At 38.1% G+C, this 18,327-nt stretch overlaps 1 protein-coding gene across 1 annotated transcript in view; it reads left to right on the top strand.

Moving 5' to 3' along the window:
* Positions 1-18,327, top strand: part of eys (eyes shut homolog) — a 194,179-nt gene that overhangs the window by 60,031 nt on the left and 115,821 nt on the right. Inside the window, exons 23-24 of the mRNA XM_042502421.1 lie at positions 5,410-5,531; positions 6,378-6,637. Of these exons, the coding sequence (XP_042358355.1) occupies positions 5,410-5,531; positions 6,378-6,637 (382 nt within the window). The remainder of the gene's footprint in view (positions 1-5,409; positions 5,532-6,377; positions 6,638-18,327) is intronic.

The raw sequence follows: 18,327 nt of genomic DNA, 5'->3' as shown, positions 1-18,327 counted from the left end.
ATAGGAACAGGAAATATCTCATAATGTCCAATAAACGCACCTCATTATTGTATCTCCTCATAGACAAATCATGCCATTTATACCCTGTGGGCTGAGCTTTTAATATGCCAAAATGACCAAAAAGTTACCAATGTTCACTTGGAAAAATTACACCAGAGTTAACAGTTGGAAATGTTAGATATAAAATGCATACTAATGTGCCATTATTTGACCAGAGTGTCTTTTTTTTCCACAATAGTGTTCATTACAATGTGTATTAGGTTTGTGGATCAGTAATTTGATGTCTCTAAAAAGGCTGCACTTTGAGATGAAGTAGATCATAAAGCATATACCACAGTTTATTTTTCGTTTGTTCATCTTTTGTGGAGCCATTTAGTGAATTTACTATCTGTGGGCCCCTCTACAGCATGGTATACTCTAGGTCTGAGCAATATAGAGAAAATCATGATATTTTCTAACCCAATACATTAACATTGTTATTTTGGTGATATTGTAGGGTAAACATGTGGTGCTTCCACAAAATATTTACACAATGAGATTTTGATTAATAATCATCAGTAACTGTGTATATTATGACTAGTGGATAAAGGCAAATAATACAACGGCTTGTCCAGTCTGGTAAGTTCAGAAAATTATATAATTTTACTGTAATGCTGCCTTTAAAACCATGAGAAGACAAAACTTACAATAGTACAATATCCCTAAGCTAAGAAGATGTGAAATCCCATATCAATTATGCAATATCACACGAGAGGGAGTACTGTTGTAGTGAGCATCACCTTGGCTGTGATTCGACTGTAGGCATGAGGCCACATACAGCAGGACCTTGAGTGTGATAGTGCTTTTATATAACAGTTCTACAAGTGCCATTAATTAGTTAACAGTAGTAGGGGGCGACAAGTTATGATTTTTTTTTTTTTTTTTTTGGATCGGCTATTTGCCTCTACTAACACATGTGGCTGCTCCTGAACACGGGCAGCACCACACTGCAGACGCCTCTGAATAACGTATAGCAGGGATCCACAGCAGGAAAAGAACAGCAACTCACATTCATAGCGTCACACCGGTCCCTCATGGTTAAATGATGCTGCCCAGAATTTGGCCAAATTTCGGTTAATCAAAGGATATTACCTTTGTATCATATACATTTATCTGTATGTTTCCATTTATTTTTTAACCAGTGAAGTGAAGATGCCAGTGAGTTTATGGTCTTGTCAGACAGTATGTTGTAACATCAGCTGACGTCTACTATACGCTCTGTATCGGGACTCATGGAATGCCTTTTGTCAGATCAAATTACTCAGTCGGAACTAACTGTTGTATGGGATATTGATAAATCAATGTATTGCTCAGCCAAAGTATTATCTCCTTGGCTGGTTGCAGCATCTGTCATCCCTGGCTATGGAGATATATAAGGGCAAGGCCAGGAAATTCTGAATGCATATGTAAAATTTCAAGGAAAAACAACCACTGCTTTAACAAATGATTTGTCCTCTTTATGAAAATAATACATTTACAGTACAGCTTGTCATCCACAGCTTACATAGTTGTAGCCAATGTAGCAGAAGTTGGATTTAATAATGGTGGTTGGATGTTTAAGATAACCAAGATGGTCTGCCTAGCTGCAGGGATCACTTAATTTTCTGTAAATGCTAATTTTTATGATGAATGTACACTAAGTTTGTGAAATTTAGGTTGTAAATTGTGCGTCAGAGATCTAGTAAATTTTTAAAATGTATATTGTTCGCTGTGCTTTTTATTTGAAGTGTGCTGGGGCGTCTGCACTGTTTTCTGTTTCTACAGATGCACACATTTAAGTTTAAGAGAACATTTTAAGACTTCTTTTTTTCTTTGCAAGGCACAGCTCTACTTCTGTAGTTATTCAAGTGTTTTTTAAGCCAATAACATTGATCTGTTGCAGCTGCAAAAAGGCCCTGGGAGCTGCATGCTGCTTACAAACTGTGCAATGAGTACCAGGGGCCTTTTTCCAACAGCTGCTTATTTGCTAACAGATTGCAGTAGTGAAACAGATGTGTCATAGATAAACTCTTTGGGTTTTTTTTCCTTTTAGACAAAGACAGATAACTCCTGGTGTAAAGTCCACACCTAATGTTTGGGTTTAAAATAAGTTTGTGCTTTGAAAATTAGTGCATAATGTATGTAAGACAGATGAGTTCTATTTAATAAAAACAGCATGTTTCGGTTGTGAGCACATGGAGTCCCAGAGGAGCCCACAGGTTGAAGAGAATAAAGAAATATTTGCTCTTCCGAGTATTTCAAAACTTTTCATTAGTGTTCATCTTTGAGAAAGACAAAATCTCAAACACAAATAAATTTCTACGTATTTCTAATTTCAGTAGGGATGCACGGATTCATCAGTTTAAGATCAATATTTGCCTTTTGACATCGGTAAATAAGATGACATTCACCAGTGAAGCTGGCAGATGTTTTTCTGTTGTGTCACATCATTTCAGTGCAGGCTTAAAAGGCCTGTGGCTACCAGTCATAAACTTAAATTCATGGATAAAAAAAAAGAAAACAATGTATGTTTAGCAAATGAACTCTGTGCTCTCTCTGTTGTGCAGCCATCATCCCAGGGACAATTGAAAACTTGTAAGGGACAATCAGATCTTCCCCAGGACACCTTTGGACGATAGGACACAGTAAATTCATTATTGTCCCGTCACGGGACCCACCTTATTGTATCCCTGGTTATGCTTCATTATGAACAACAAATCTGTGTTGACATTTACAGGAGGAAAGCTAACGTTAGCTGTTAGAAGCCTGCGACCATAACCAACAGCTCACAGAGATTACAGTTAGTTATACTCTGAGGTGTTTGAGCTCTATTCAGTAAAAGCAGGAGTGTGCTAGAATTAGGTAGATTATAACATTCTCGTTATGTGTTCAATGTAATTTTGTAAAATGTAGTTTTAGCGACTAACTTGAATGAATGCAGCTGTTTAAAGGAGAAATGTCTTTATTTTCACAGCAATATAAAATAGATATTATAGAAGGATTTGATATGTGCAGTGATATTAAAACTATTATTTTACAGTGTAGATTTCTTTGTTTGCAGAAGAGTGGGAACAAATAACAGCAACGGCAAAAGAAACAGCAATATAAAAACATCAGCATCGGCCCAGAATTTCAAAATCGGTACATTCCTAAAATTCAACATTTCAAAATTAGCTCTGAAATTTTTTTAATATGTGGCAGTTTTCTACACAAAAACTGCTCAGGAATGGTCTATATAGTAACTTATATATTATATGATTAATTGGTAATGTGAGGAGGAAAAAATGTGTTCCGATATTGCAGCAACTCCAAAAAAAACGATTTAAATGCAAATAATTTTATTAGGAACGTGTTTGCTTAGAAAAATTCTGGCTCTTGGACAAATGTAGTTGATGACCTTTGATTTTAAATTGTATCCAACAGGTCATCTTTTGTCAAAAATAGTGCAAGCCACATTATAGATTGATAAATCATTCAGTATATGGCTAACATATCGATATTACATTGATATTGTGAAGTTGTTTTCTGATTTTAAAGGCTGCTTCACAGTAATGTGACATAATTTTTAACTTACTTAAACTTACCAGACTGTTCTAGCTGTTCTATTATTTGCTTTAAAATACTTAGTCATTAAATCCACAATACTGAAAAAGAAAACTTTCATTGTGTGTATATTTTTGAAAGCAACAATAGTCAATCCTACAATCTAATCACAATATAGAGGTTTTTGGTAAAAAAAAACAAAAAAAAAAACAATACAGCAATGTCTGATTCCATATTGTCCAATCCGAATAACATCATTGAACACTAACTTAAGGCTTTCATTGGTAATTTTCTAGCACTCATATTCAGTTAAAACAGCATATTCTCCTGTGGATATCAAGACACCTTGTTTTCAAGAAAGTGCTACTGTAGCAATTTCAGGATAACTGAAGGACAAATGCTCATTTTCCTCTCCATATTATGAAATAGTCTACAAGGAATTCCATGACAAGGTTTCAGAATTGCCCCAGCACAAAATCCTGGTTAAAACATTCAGTGTAATTTTCTGGGATAAACTGAATACTCCCAATCCAAAGACAAAAGGACACTGCAGAGAGGAATGGGGTGTGATATGAGGGATATAATGAAATTTCAACCAACATTTCATAGTCATACTGTTCTCTATTCCACCATTTTTTTTTTTTTCTGCACTCATTATTCAAATAGGGACGATTTTTGGAAACCCCTCCGCATAGTCTTGTTTACAGTGCAGCTATTCCTCTCTCTGAACACTGTGTCCCACAGAGCTTTAGCTTATTTTGGAGAATTGCGGTCCCTGAAGGTGACTTAGCAGCAAAAATGAGATTATGTTCTATTGCCAGGGGTAAGGAATAGGAGTCTCCTGAAGGTATCTAATTTATCATGAGATGACGGCATTTTCCCCCCACCACCATAGGGCCCACAATGTACAAATTATATCATACAAAGTCTAATGGCTCCCCTCCAGTGTATGAAATACAGATTAGCATGCATTCAACCAGCAGCACCTCGGACCTTTAGACAGGATGTTGGCAATGAGGAATCCTGCAAAACCACTGGCCATATGACTGCCTTCATCCTGTTCGCAAAGAGGATATTTAAATTAAACCTCTGAAAATAATAGACGACAAACCATTCATCTTCTTTGCCATGATTAATTATCATAATGCAGATTGCAATGATGAAATAAAGGACAAGCAGTCCACATACCTCTCTGAATGGAGGGATGGAAAAAGATTAGCAAGACTAGGGGCTGTATATAATTCTGTGTCTTAATGTGCAACAGAATCAATGTAGTCATTGGTTTAAAAAAGACCAGACAAACCTCTATCAAACATTTTTTACATGTTTGCTTCTCTGTGAAAATTCCTCTCCATACACAATATGCAGTGGTAATACTGTATGCCTGATAAAGGCTTGTACCATATACCTTGAATAGCGTGCAAAAAAACAGGCTTGCATATTATGCAGAGGGTGGGTGGTAGGAGGAATACATCTGCATGGCAGTAATGTGAACATTTAGGACAAGCATGACACTTCCACAGTTTAAACAGATTTTCACAGGAACGATCTTTATGTGAGTGGGAGGTCTTATTCTGAAATATTTTTGCAAATACAAGCATTGCACTGTTTGTTTACTAAAATGTAACAGGTATAAATAGTAAACAAAGTGTCAGATTGTCCTCTGAGTGCTCCAGAACAACTTAATTAAAAGCGTCCGTATGTGTATACACTCATTTCTAGTTTAATGGTGTGTATTGCTGTTATAATTGATAGACTGACAACGTAAATTACTACGCTAAGACAAGTGCAGATGTAAGGTGTCACTATATTTCAAAGGTGTTCTAATGGAGTTTTTTTCTATTGCAGAGTTATGAGTGTGTATGTCACCCGGGCTGGGAGGGGGAGTTCTGCCAACAAGAAATTGATGAATGTTTATCGCAGCCCTGCAAAAACAACGCCACCTGCACAGACCTTCTCAACAGCTACAAGTAGGTGCGCGAGGCTGCCCGAGGGCACTGTCCTCACAACTTGCATCAGTCACTTAATAAATGCAAGAAAAAGAAGCCGTTCAGAGATAGCAATATGTCCTTCCACCGGCAGCGGAGATAATGAATTGCAGATGGCAGGTAAAACAAATGAGTCAATCAATGGCTCACAGCATGAAAAGGTTTCAGGGGATCTGTGACTCATTGGAGGAAAAAGCTGGTGTATCTGCTTCAGCTAATGCCCTCTGCTCGCTGGGGAGACGTAAAACTGCTTCAGGTGGAAAGTTGGGGGATGAGAAGGAACGCGAGGTGGAGTGGTTGCTAGTGCTCGGCTACTCACTGCCACCAAGTGGAATATTCACCTGCCTTAAGAGCAGATGCTTCAGAAATCTGTGTTTCTCTGTCTCCATCTCTCTGTCTCTCGCTGTCGGTGTCTAGCATGCATACATTTCCATTTAATCCCCACTCAGTGCTCTAACCTCCTGTGTCCTACATTCAGCTGTCCAGAATTAAAAGCTGCTCTGACCAGTGGTTCAATTAACCTTTAAATTCTCTGCACTGTCTCACATAAAGATCCAGGATTGCTGTGCCAATACAGTCACTGCATCACTGTGTACATGCATGCACAAAAATGTGTTGAATTTGTATTAATGTGGTAGTTTATCTGTAGCGCCCCACAGTACCGCTGCCCTATTCATTTTTTAGCACAGTTGTCTCTGAGAGCACAACACCCTCAACCCCCTCAGAAAACTACTACATAAGTTGTAAGTGTTTCTTTATGAGGGATTCATTTTAATTTATGCCGCAGTGACCTCTACAGTGCCATATCTCCTCTTTGGTGTATCCAAGGTGTTTGTGCCCGCCCGGCTGGACAGGTGTGGACTGTGCGGAGGATGTGGATGAGTGTGAGTCCGGGCCCTGTCTAAATGGAGCTCGATGTCAGGAGTCAGACGTACCTGGGGAGTTCTCCTGCACCTGTCCCCCCTTCTTCAGTGGCCCCTTGTGCAACCAGCCTTATGACCCCTGTGACCCCCTTCACAATCCGTGCCTGCACAACTCCACCTGCCTGACACGCTCCGATGGAACTGCCTCCTGCAGATGCCCAGCTGGTGAGTAAATACACCGCTACAGCCTCATACTAATAGTGCTTTTTATAGCCCCTTTTTTGTTAGTGTAACTACATCGTTTTGGTTACTGTACGTACACAATTTGTACAGCCTAAATTACAAAAAAAAAGGTGAACATTTACATCACAGATCAAAAGTGGGTGACAGATTTTCTTGTCACAGTTAAGCTTGCATCATTTTTAATTTTCTTCTGAAATGTACTTTATCAAAAGAGACGACTGTTTTCTTGTGCATAAATCATGAGTTGAACTGTACTCCTGATACCTCTGTAAAATCCTACAGGGATAAGCTAATGTGAGAATTTTTTTTTCTTAACATGATTGATTAATACAAAAATGAAGGCTTGTTTTGTGCTGGATTTAAAAGTCAATGTAGCTGGAATCTGGGTCAGAAAGAGAGTGTTAAGCATAATGATCCAATCTGCTTGCCAGAAAATTGGTTGCATTGATTTCAATACATTTCCTGGATTTTAACACATTTTCCATTCCAATTTTTGAGAAGAAAAGACAACAGGGTTGACCTTTGGCCTTTTTATTCCTTATGAAAAGAACTTGCTTACTGTCTTATCTTGGTTTTTTGCCCCCCTGATAGTGACCAAAACTAGGAAAACTCGTGGTGGCTGGGTTTTTCCTCTTTCCGTTTGGCATCAGCTGCAAGTACAACATACTTGGCTGTATCCTCAGTGCGTATTCATTACATACTGCCCCCCCATACACTGTGATGATTACTTATTGATACAATACCTTGCAGGACCTGTCCAAGACCAGGATAAAAATCAACATTAGCCTTGTGTTCAATAAAAATGATCATTTTTTAAAAAATCCTACGTTATATAAAGCCTGTAGTAGGTTATTTTGGCTGCACCCTAATAGCCTAATGTGTATTTATCAGCTCTTAAGACATTTGGCATGTCATTGCAATCAACTCCTGATTAAACAGTTCTTTCTATTTTGCATAAAGCTGTCACTCATTTTCCTTTCTATTACTTGTTAACTGTCCAAACAAGTCATCCGGGTGAACCTATTAGCTCCAGTCACTGGGCAAAAGATAAAGCTCTTTTCACTGTGCCTCTTACCTCTCACACATCAAACACACTGCCATATAAAGCAGTCAGTTTTACCTTTGAACATTTTTTTACAACTGTAAATAGGAATAAGCAGGATAGAATTGGGAATTATTTTTGACTAATAATTTGACACGAAATGCCGTTATTTACATAAATGCTGTTAAAACTGCACACTTCCAAATTGAATAAATGCTTTGCATTTACCTCCACTCCACTTTAAAAATATCTAATTACACCAGTAGGTTCTATAAGCAAGCAATCTAATCTAACCATATGTTCTGAAATGTGTGAATTCACAGTAGATCCTTGCTCCTAAAGGACATCCCTCCATACAAAAGCTTGTTCATAAAGGGGCAAACAAAGCAGATTTCACTGGTCCTCTAGTGCATTGTTTGTAGGATTTTGCCACAGGCCATTTAATGAACCTCGTGCATACTGTACATGCTGATTAAAGGATGGTATTTTCATTCCCCATGGGAATTCAAGCTGTAGTCAGCAAATCGTGTCTGCAACAATAGATTCAAATGACGACTTTTCAAGGTGAAATTGATTACTATAAAATCAATAGAAGCAAGTCACTATTCTTTAAACGAAATTTTCTTCTTCTCCGCCGTCTATTCATCTGTTTAGTATGTGCGTAAATGCGGACATATTTGAACCAAATTATGTCAAGGTATGGCTAAATAAATGTAACTTGTGTGGGCAGTCTGTTTCTCATACATTTGTAATTTGTAGTGGCTGTTGGAATCCATAGTAACAGTAAAAGACATAAATTCACACAGAAGTATGAAATTATAGTGGGTGAGCATTAGCCTCACGTCCTCATGTCCAGTTTGTCACACATTAGAACGGTTAGTTTTGCATTATCGTTGTCAAAGGTTGTCGATGATTCCAGAATCACACCATGCAGTCCTGTTTTTTTGTCACCACTCTGTTAAAGTGAGTTCACTGTTCTGACACTAAAAGCTGGAGCTAGAAAGACTACAGTCAGTTTATTGGTTAATAGAAATTCAACGCTCCTGCTCTATAAGGAATTAAATACACAAACCTGCTACTTTTAAATATGTAGTCGATTGCAACAGAGACTCTAAACCCTCCAGCCTGTTCTTCTTTGTTTCGACAATGCCCATGTGCATTCGTGGACGATAAACGAGGTGCAGATGTCCCCCACTGTAACTTTTATTCTTGTTTTTTATACCTGTGTTAGTCTTGCTTGTATTTTCTATTCTCTAGCTCTTCAATGGCATTATAAATTGCATTCAAATGCCCTGATATATGTTTCTTTTGCACTTTGTCTAAATGCTTCTGATGTTTTATGACAAGCACTTGCTGTTGCACAGTTGCCGAAATGTGCCGCATAAATAAACTTTACTTGCCTTGCATCACCCATGAAGAGAAAATAGAAGATTACTATATAAGTACTGTCTGCAGTGCTAAACAGATCTACAGCTTAGGAACATGTCTGTATGATTTACATAGAATTCCTTATGGTAGTATACCAAAGTATTTGGTGGAAACACGGCTATTGGTACTAAACAGGAGATCAAATTACTGCAAATGTAAAGCAGTTGCAAAAAAAAAATGATCACTCTAATTTAGATATATAAAGTAATCAGGTTAATGGTCATATTCTTGCTCCTTCACACGCATTCAGAAATGGCTTAGATATACACACTCACTGAGGCATGAGATCACACACACACACACACACACACACACACACACAGAGAGAGAGAGAGAGACACATCTGAAATTCAACACATGGAAATCTTTTTCATGTTCAATTCAAAGGCCCAGTCAGTTTTATATTTTAAAAAAAAGCAACATATCAGTAAAGAAACAATAAAAATTACCATGTTTTTTGTTGATATGACCTGTTAGGAGGTTTATCAGTCAGCCCCCTGATAGCTGAGGAATTGTAAATGATAGAGTGTTTTAACATTCAAACTTATCAGTGTGCAGGTGAAGATGCTATAGGGTTGTGCTGTACCTAATGGCTCTATCAGCGCCGAGATGAAAAGATGTTGCCAGATATAAATAGAGCGGCTGGGTTAGTTTCAGAAGGCTTCCTTGGAGAGGAATAGGAAATTGGGTGCTGGCTGCATACATTACACCAAGAGCTTTGCGTGGGCTTGGTTGTCTTCACTTCACAAGCATTGTGACTCACTACTCTCCATTATTATTCACCATAAATCCATCCTACATAGCTACTACTGAACAAACGCAGAGCTGTTATACGACCCATGGCTTGATCCCAGTACAACGATTTTACAGACTTGTTATTTACCATTCAGTGTAGGTTATTTGTCAAGGAAATTGTGTAGGCTTCACATTATTCCAAGGCCTAATTAAATTGAAATCTGTCTGCCTATGTTTGCCAGATTTACTGCTATAGGCAAATCACATCCCACACACTTGAAATGGACACCGCACAGTAAACATTACCAAGGTTAACTTGCAATAAAATCATCACCAATTAGCCATTTTGTCCATGGCTTTTAGCTGTGCTTATTTGCATGGTGTGTGGTAGGAGTACAGGGGATGGAAATGAAGTGAATTAAGGAAATGGGGTTTGATGAGTTCATATGACATAAAACAGCACACGTGTTAGTCATGGACCATGGTTGTGTAATTGGCATAAGAACAGTATACTGGCAGCATATGCACCACAAAAATGCATAAAAATTCCTCTCATTTGCCTTGAGATCCTGAATCTGGACTAATGAAATGAAAACATAATAGCAAATTTTGCACAGCCCAAATAACACGATACACAGTCCAACGGCAGCCGAATTGAGCCGCATGGTCCATGCTCAAATACAGCCAATGTGTGCTCCTACAGTATATATGGGCGCAGTTGGAATTCCTGGCAGCTGCACCATGGTAGAACATGCCTCAGGGTAGACATGAAGGTTTGTGCTGTTAACGAGGCCATATTATGGAATACATCAATTGTCTAGACATGGGGTGTATTTTGCAGCTAGAGGTGTTATTGAACTGCGGTTGAGGCATGAAGCTGGTGCTCCTTCCTTTTTTTCAAATTTTGACAAGATGACATTGGGTCATTTAAACAATTTAGACATTTAGACACAGTATGTCGAGGAGACAGTGGGTCATCCATGTATGAACATTGTTATCAGTGTAAATTTTAGTTGACAAATGACAAATAGCAGAATAGAAATGCCAAAGATAGGGTTTGAAATAATTAAGTTTTGCAGTTACAGAGTTTGTCCACCAGCAAGCATTGACAAGCTAATTCTGAAACTGTAAAATTATAGCTCAATGTGTCTTTGTGACAATTTTCTAGTAAAACAAATTTAAATGAGCTCTATAGACCAAATCAGAATATTTGTTTATGTAAAAACCCTTGTGTAATGTATTTTCAAATCAAACAATGCTGAGCAAATGCTGCCACAATTACTATTTTAGCCACCTAAAAAATTGCTTATCTAAAAATTATATGACCGTTAAAATGTTTGTTATATTTAGAATATTTTTACCACTTTGCGTTGCTGTCAGTGTTTTCTGAGGGGGAACTGACAGCCTTATCTCTAAGCCACCAGACCCCATTGACAAAAATAGTAATTCCACTTACCATAACACTGGAGTTGCTTGATTGGATAGTGTGTGAGGTAAAGCTAAGAAATGTTTATATAAAGGGTATACTTAAACTGATTTGATTTAGGTGGCTAAAAGTTTTGCTGTGGCCCTGTCCACAGAAGTACATTGTTTAGCTTCCGTGAACAAGTCTGCTAATTTTTAATTTTTAATTACACGTCTGCAAAGTTAAAATGAATTGCCAGTTAACTACCTGCAATTGATTTTTGTTGTTGGTGCAACATCACAGTGATTCGGTTTACAGCATTCAAAGCAAATCTATGAATCAGAGTCTGCGGTGGGATGGTCTGCACATGGATTTCAACATGGTGGTGGCTGAGCCATCGGCTAGCAGCTAACAGTGCTAACATTACAAACAGTTTTAACAACATCAACAGTGCTGGCAGTGCTAACGGTGTTGATTTTGGGGTTGGGGGGTACTGGAATGTGGGCGCAATGTTTTGGCAGCACCTCCATCACCATTATCAGGAGTAACCACCCATAATCGCACTATGAACCAGTGCAGAGTGGTGGTGTTTAGCTAGCCAGTGATATAGCCCACTTACACAGGGACTGCTCCACTACACCTTTTAACGGCAAAAAAATGCTTGTTCTTTGCCGCCATATTAATGTTCTGAATGCAGTATACAGAACTTTTAATAGGTCCTTAATAAAAATATTTGGGTATGACGTGTTAACGTAAAAATATATATACTATACAGGATAATATCTCATTATTCGATTTTTGTATCCCTCAAGTATCTATCAGCCTCAAAAATCTAGTATCCGTTAGGCTGTAGTGTATATGCTTCACTTCAACTTGTTTTTAATTACAGAAACACCAGTATCTAATGAGACAATAGTGATGCTGTGATAGTGGATGGTCACTGTCAAACTTTTCATGGCCAGACTTCTAACAATATCCAATACCAGTTGACAGGGGTCTTTTATTAAATCAGTTTTATGGTGAGTTTAATGAGCATTTTTCTCAAGCCTGCTGTACTGAGTGTGTTCTAAAGCTAAGTGTTCGGTCATAGTTTCCCCAAGACACTTCACTACACTATATCAGTCCCACAAAAAGGGTGATGTGGCAACTTTTTGTGTGTCAGTTCAACAGGAACTAAAAGGCAACCATTAGGAGGTGCCTACTGGGAGTAGCATTAAAGGGATTTGTAAAACACAGCCACAATGGAAATGAGTTTTGTCTACAAAGGTATACTGTGAGAACCTGGAGGCCAGAATAAAACCAGAGCCAGCTGAAAGAGTCATCTTAAAAGAAAATATAAGGAAAGCAGTTATCCCGTCTAGATGGTAGAGGGCTCCTGAAGGAGGTTTTTGTTCTTCCTAGCAGTGGCTCTCTGCTGAGGCTCTGGCCAGGAGGCCTAAGTCATCTTGCCTGACCAGCACAGATGTTCCACTTTCCTCTTAATGAGGAGCCTCAGCAGGGAGTGCCAAACCTGATAGAAGAGCAACCTGAAAATGGGAGAGTTAGGCGAGAGGTTGGGGTGAGGGTTACCGGCCGACAACCACAACAAATGAAACAAACATGCATAGCATCACTCACGGCAGATTACGGTACAAGGCCGAGGTACAACAGCCTGAGTTCTGTACACAATCTTTGCTGTAGGTGTGAGTGTCCTTGCTCTGTTTGCTCATTTAGACAGCAGTATCCAGGCTTGCAATCCTTTGTTGCAAACTTCTGGCTTTCAGTCTGTCTAGGATTCATCTACTTAGGCAAGAAAAAAATAATTATAGCCTTTTACTTTTAATTCAATTCAGAACATTCAAGCTTCTTGGCAGGTAAAATAGTGTTTTTCTTTTATTGTAATGGAAAAAGACTTTGATTTACAAGCCACAAAGAATTGGTGGTGAAATATCTTACACACCATTAATTCAAAGTACTGCAAATCTATGGCTTTTTTTGACCAGTGATAATATCTGTCACAGGCAACATCGCTGCCTCAAAATGTGTTAACAGTTCACAAACAATCCATGACCCATTTGAACTTTTATCAGCCACAACTATTAATAGACGTGGAAACACATCCATCAAAGAGATCTACAATGCAGTGCTATAAAATGCTATTGAACTGCAACTGTACTCTTTGATTCATTTCTGGAAAAGATGCAAATAAAATGCCATGTTTTGATCTTGTTTGAGATGGTAAATAAATCAAGACACGCACAGAAGAAATTCAAAAAAACATTATTTGTTAATACCTTTTAATGTGATTGTAATGACTCAGATTTTTCTAGAACTTTTCTAGATTTAAAATTGGTAACTGATCATTTGAGGATTGGTAACTATGTTCATTTGCAGATATATATTTATAATAATAAAGTGTATGAGGGGGATGTAATGGGGGTTTATGTTAAAGATGGATTCAGTGTATCATGGAACATGCTTTTAGACCTGCCCAAAAAATCTTGGACAGAGAAATAGAAATTTTTTTATTCAATGTTTGTTTAAATTGGTTATGATGGCTAAGAGTAATAATGTCTCACATTGTTGCATTTACACAATGGAAAGACCAATATATGAGTGTAGCACTTAATGTTTTAGATTTATCAAAGACTTCATAATATGTTACATTATTTCCAGCTGTATTAGAGTGCCCATTACTGCATTTTTAATGGGGTTTTGGGTGACAAGTTGGCATATTTCAATGGTGAAAGCGAGCTGCTTGACAAGGGGACAATCGTCTTGCCTCTAGAGTGGAGAAATATGATTCTTGCAGTATAGTGAATTAATTCAGAAGCATTGTGTGGTCCCTTTACATGCAAAAACCATTTGGTCTCCATGGCTCAGAATATCCCCAGAGGTGTTCCTGGCCAGATGGAGAACAAACCCCTTTATTTGCATGGCATGCTACACTAGCCTTCACCTTCCACAAGATTGAGATTGTGTCCTACCAAACAGTTGGTTAATGAGCTACTGTGAAGCTGTGCCAACATGAGAACTGACACATACCTAATATGATATTGAAAAAGATGTGTTGAGAATATTTGTTGCCAAAGATGTGTTGGGAAGAGTCTGCCCTTACTGCATTCATTTTGAGTAATTGTTCTTTTTTATAGAGGAGGTAGACAATATGACTTATAGTGGATGTGTTTCATTTTCTAAAACAGCTGCTTTGGCAGATGTATGTGAATATCACTGACCCCTTTTTCTTGTCTCAATTAAGTTATATAGAACATAATGCACTTTCACTTTTGCGCCTACACTTCAATATAATTACCCTGAGCTGAATTTACGATATTTTTTGTTATTTAATGGTGGCATACCGTGCAGGAATTGTTTGTTACTGTTTGTAAACAGTATTGCCAGCAAAAGTGAAAGCCAACCCCAGCTTCACTCTCGTTTGTTATATTTTTTTTTTTTCAGCGCTGTGTCTGTAATTCTTGTACGTAGCTTCCTCTCGGATGCGTGCTTGTTGCAATCACTCACCTGGTCACTGCCTTTTGGTCCCAATCTCACCTGCATGCTTTGCCCAGGGACATCCTGAACACACTATTAAAAATAAAATACACAGGCAGAGGGTAGAGTCTCTGCAGAAACACACACTAGTGGGCCATAAGTGATAAATTAGAGGGATGACTTATAAATGAGTCTTTACAGTGTTTTTTGTATTGTGTTGTTTGCTTGTTTTTTCTTAAGAAAAACCCTCCATAGTGTATTAAGCTAATCATCTATATGGATTGTAATGATTAGGTCAGATGCCGACTCCAGAATGTGTTATTAGATTTGGCTGTTTAACACAAATATTGGATTATTTGTTCCTGTTTTCCAGATTGAGTTTAAAAGTTTGAATGGATTTCGGCGGGAAGTTTAGGGTGACGGCGACGTGGCGCAGTAGCATTATTATTAACAAGCCAATTTAGTGATGATAGCGATGGATCAGAAATATGCAATAACATATTCTGTCCACATTAGATATCAAACAAAAGCTAGAGACTGTTTCGGATTAAGTTACAGTGAGCTGTAAATTAACAGCTTCAGCACAGAGGGCAGAAGTTAAGGTTATCCCAGAGCCTCACAGGGTAAAGCCTCTGTTCCTCTGGGCTGCTGCCTCCATCTCACTCAGGCTCATTCTGGGTTTGGGTCTGGGTCCGGGTCCACAGCTTCTGTTATTGGAGGGCAGCATGAAAGTGAGGAATGCTCAATCTGCCACTACATGTGGGGATGGAAATGCCCCCAGAAGTACACTGCACACTGACCGGCAAAAAATAAATTAATTAAAACACTGACTACTCGATTTGAAGATTAAGGCGACCAAGGGGCCTCCGATTGATGATTTTAATCTGCGACCATCAGAGGACAGCTCTACTTTACATACATTTATTTAATGGAAGCCATATTTACTGTTTTGCTTTGTAATAGTTCATAATATGCTCTGTAACAATAATGATTAAAGGTGGAAGATGCCACACCAAGATTAAAAATCTCTTTATAGGAGAGTCATGGCTGAGATGGCAGTAGAATATTAGTGCCGTTCTCAACTCAGAATATAATAATTATTATTAGGCTATTCAATATGAAAATTTGAGTGTTTATTTCTTTATTCATATTGAGTTTGACAGAGATGATTCATATGTTCGACTTTTAGAGGGCAGCCCTGTAGAACATAGAGGTTAGATTTACTGAGACCTTTAAAAAAGTGTTGCATTTGACTCATTACTTAAGCTTAGTGTAACTAAACCAATAAACTGTGACAGTAAGCCCTCACAATAACACATTTACCCCCATAGTACAATTACTGAGATCAAAGATATTTCAAAGGAATCTCTCTCACAGAATAACAGTCTAACATTATGAAAGCGAAGGCACACAGAGAGGCGACAAAATATTGAAATGTAGCAGGTGTTCAGTCTCAGTATGAGGGTGTGCCCCTTCAGTGAACAAAGGTCTGAGCAGGCTGGTGATATTTCATTGCTGAGGGCAAAATGAGGTTCTTTTCTTCCATTTTTGCTTTGAGACCTCTGTTTCCAGCCTGAACAACAGCTGCATTTAAAAAAAGGTAGAAAAAAGCAACAATGAGCTCATGGTTGTACCAGCGGTTTTCCCTAAAAATTCTTAGTGGTTAATAGCTCCCAACATTATGGCGTTTAACCCCTGATTGCTTCACAGCAGGTTAAAATACCCAAATGGTCTTTATATAAACCTGTGGAGAATGGCCACTGTGCTGAAAGAATGAACTCATTTTTATATAGCATAGCCAAGGGCAGAGGTTTATTTTCGCTCTTTGGAGGACACAATAAAGTCAGGGTGTCTTTTGTGTAAGAATGTATAGTTTCCGGTAAAGATCTGAGTTTTTCTAATCAACAGACAACATTTTTTTTTGTTTAAACTTTACATCAAATTATGTTTCTCTTTTGAGGAATATGTCATAGGATACACATAAATCAAAGTATACCTAAAAGTCTTTTCTTGTTTGTTTAATTTATTTATTTTTCCATCACTGTTTCGTGTCTGCTGTTTGCAAAGCTCCTGTTTGCTAAGCAGGGCCCCAGCAAGCTCCCCCAATCAAAAGGCTAAAGGCACTCTGTGTGTAGCCTGAGAGGCAAAACTCAGAGTTCAAAAACAGTCACCAAAGCGCTCGCTACAGCTCATGAAGCTTATTGCTGTAAGCGCAGGGTAACAGCCAAAGGCGACCTAGATGAGTGCATCTGCATTCGTGTCAAGTCAGAGTGCTCTTTCATTTAGATTATGACAGCTGGGCGGCAGAGGACACCCTTAAGAGAGGATGCTGTGATTTAGTTATATTTAAACTGTAAATAACCTGGAACTTTTTTTTTAAAGGCAAAATCATGCCCCACACATTCCCCAGTGGAAATTATGGCCTTAAGCATAGCCAATGTGTATCATTTTTCATATTATCATTATTATCATATTTTTTCAAAAATTACACTAAATATCCAAGGCAGCATTAACCTTTTTTTTTTTTGTTTTTCTCTGTAGACTTCACAAATTCACAGCAACAAGCGTTATACTGTTTAACATTTCATGTTCATGTTAGCAAACAAATAGTCACATACATATCGGGAAGTATCACAGCAAAATTGGCATCTTCTTTAGGAGTCCTCTTTTCCTGTCTAGTGTGCTTCTGACATTTTTGCTGTGGATTGAGTGCTCTTGACTTTTATGCTACTCTTTGTTATAAGCAGTTGCGTGCATGATGCAGCAGCACAGAGAAGGAAGAGACACTGCATGTTGGGCTCTGAGATAACAGTATCTTCTCTCTTCTGCTTAGAAGTGGTGAATTTAAAACCAACAGCAACATGACTCAGACTCTAGTTTTTGCTTGATATCTATTGTTGTTGTTAAAAGTTGTTGGGCATCTCCAATCCGTTGTTAGTGGCGTTAGTGCTGTTAGCTTGTTTACATGAATGCTAGTGTCACGCTGAATATCCCGCTGGACCCATTTAAACTTTAAAACTTTAAAAGTTTATATTGAAAAAAACGAATTGTTGAATATTCGTATTGAGTGGTCAAATCTGATTTAACTGACATAATTTTAAGTCTGGTGCAGCCCTACTCACTAGTTTGAACTTTATGAAGGCTTAAGGTTATGCACATAGTGGTGTGGCCCATTTGATTGGCAGGCCCAGATCCACCCCATACTTAGGCGTGAGCAGTTTTTTTATACCTTCATACCTTCCTGAAAATTTTCCATGGTATGTGGAACATCTGTATTTATGTCGATATCAATTGCACAGTTGGGATTCCTAAATAATCTAGTAAACCGTAATACAGTTATGCCCGACGTTACCGTTAAATCACCAAAAATCTAAAATCCAATTTCTAGTTTTAACAGCCAGAATGCAAAACTTGTGGTTTCAAAACAGGAATCCACAACCAGTGGAAGATGTTACAGTGGCTACATTAAAATGTTTGTATTTTCTAAAATATTGAAGCTTTTAAGTGATATATTGAAGCTTTTATTACAAACTGTGCTACACAGCTATGCTGTGAACTTATCGTATCAAAGCTCACAGCATAGTTGTGTAG

Source organism: Plectropomus leopardus, chromosome 15, assembly GCF_008729295.1.
Source record: "Plectropomus leopardus isolate mb chromosome 15, YSFRI_Pleo_2.0, whole genome shotgun sequence".
Taxonomy (NCBI): Eukaryota; Metazoa; Chordata; class Actinopteri; order Perciformes; family Serranidae; genus Plectropomus; species Plectropomus leopardus.
This window is presented reverse-complemented; position numbering and strand designations above follow the sequence as displayed.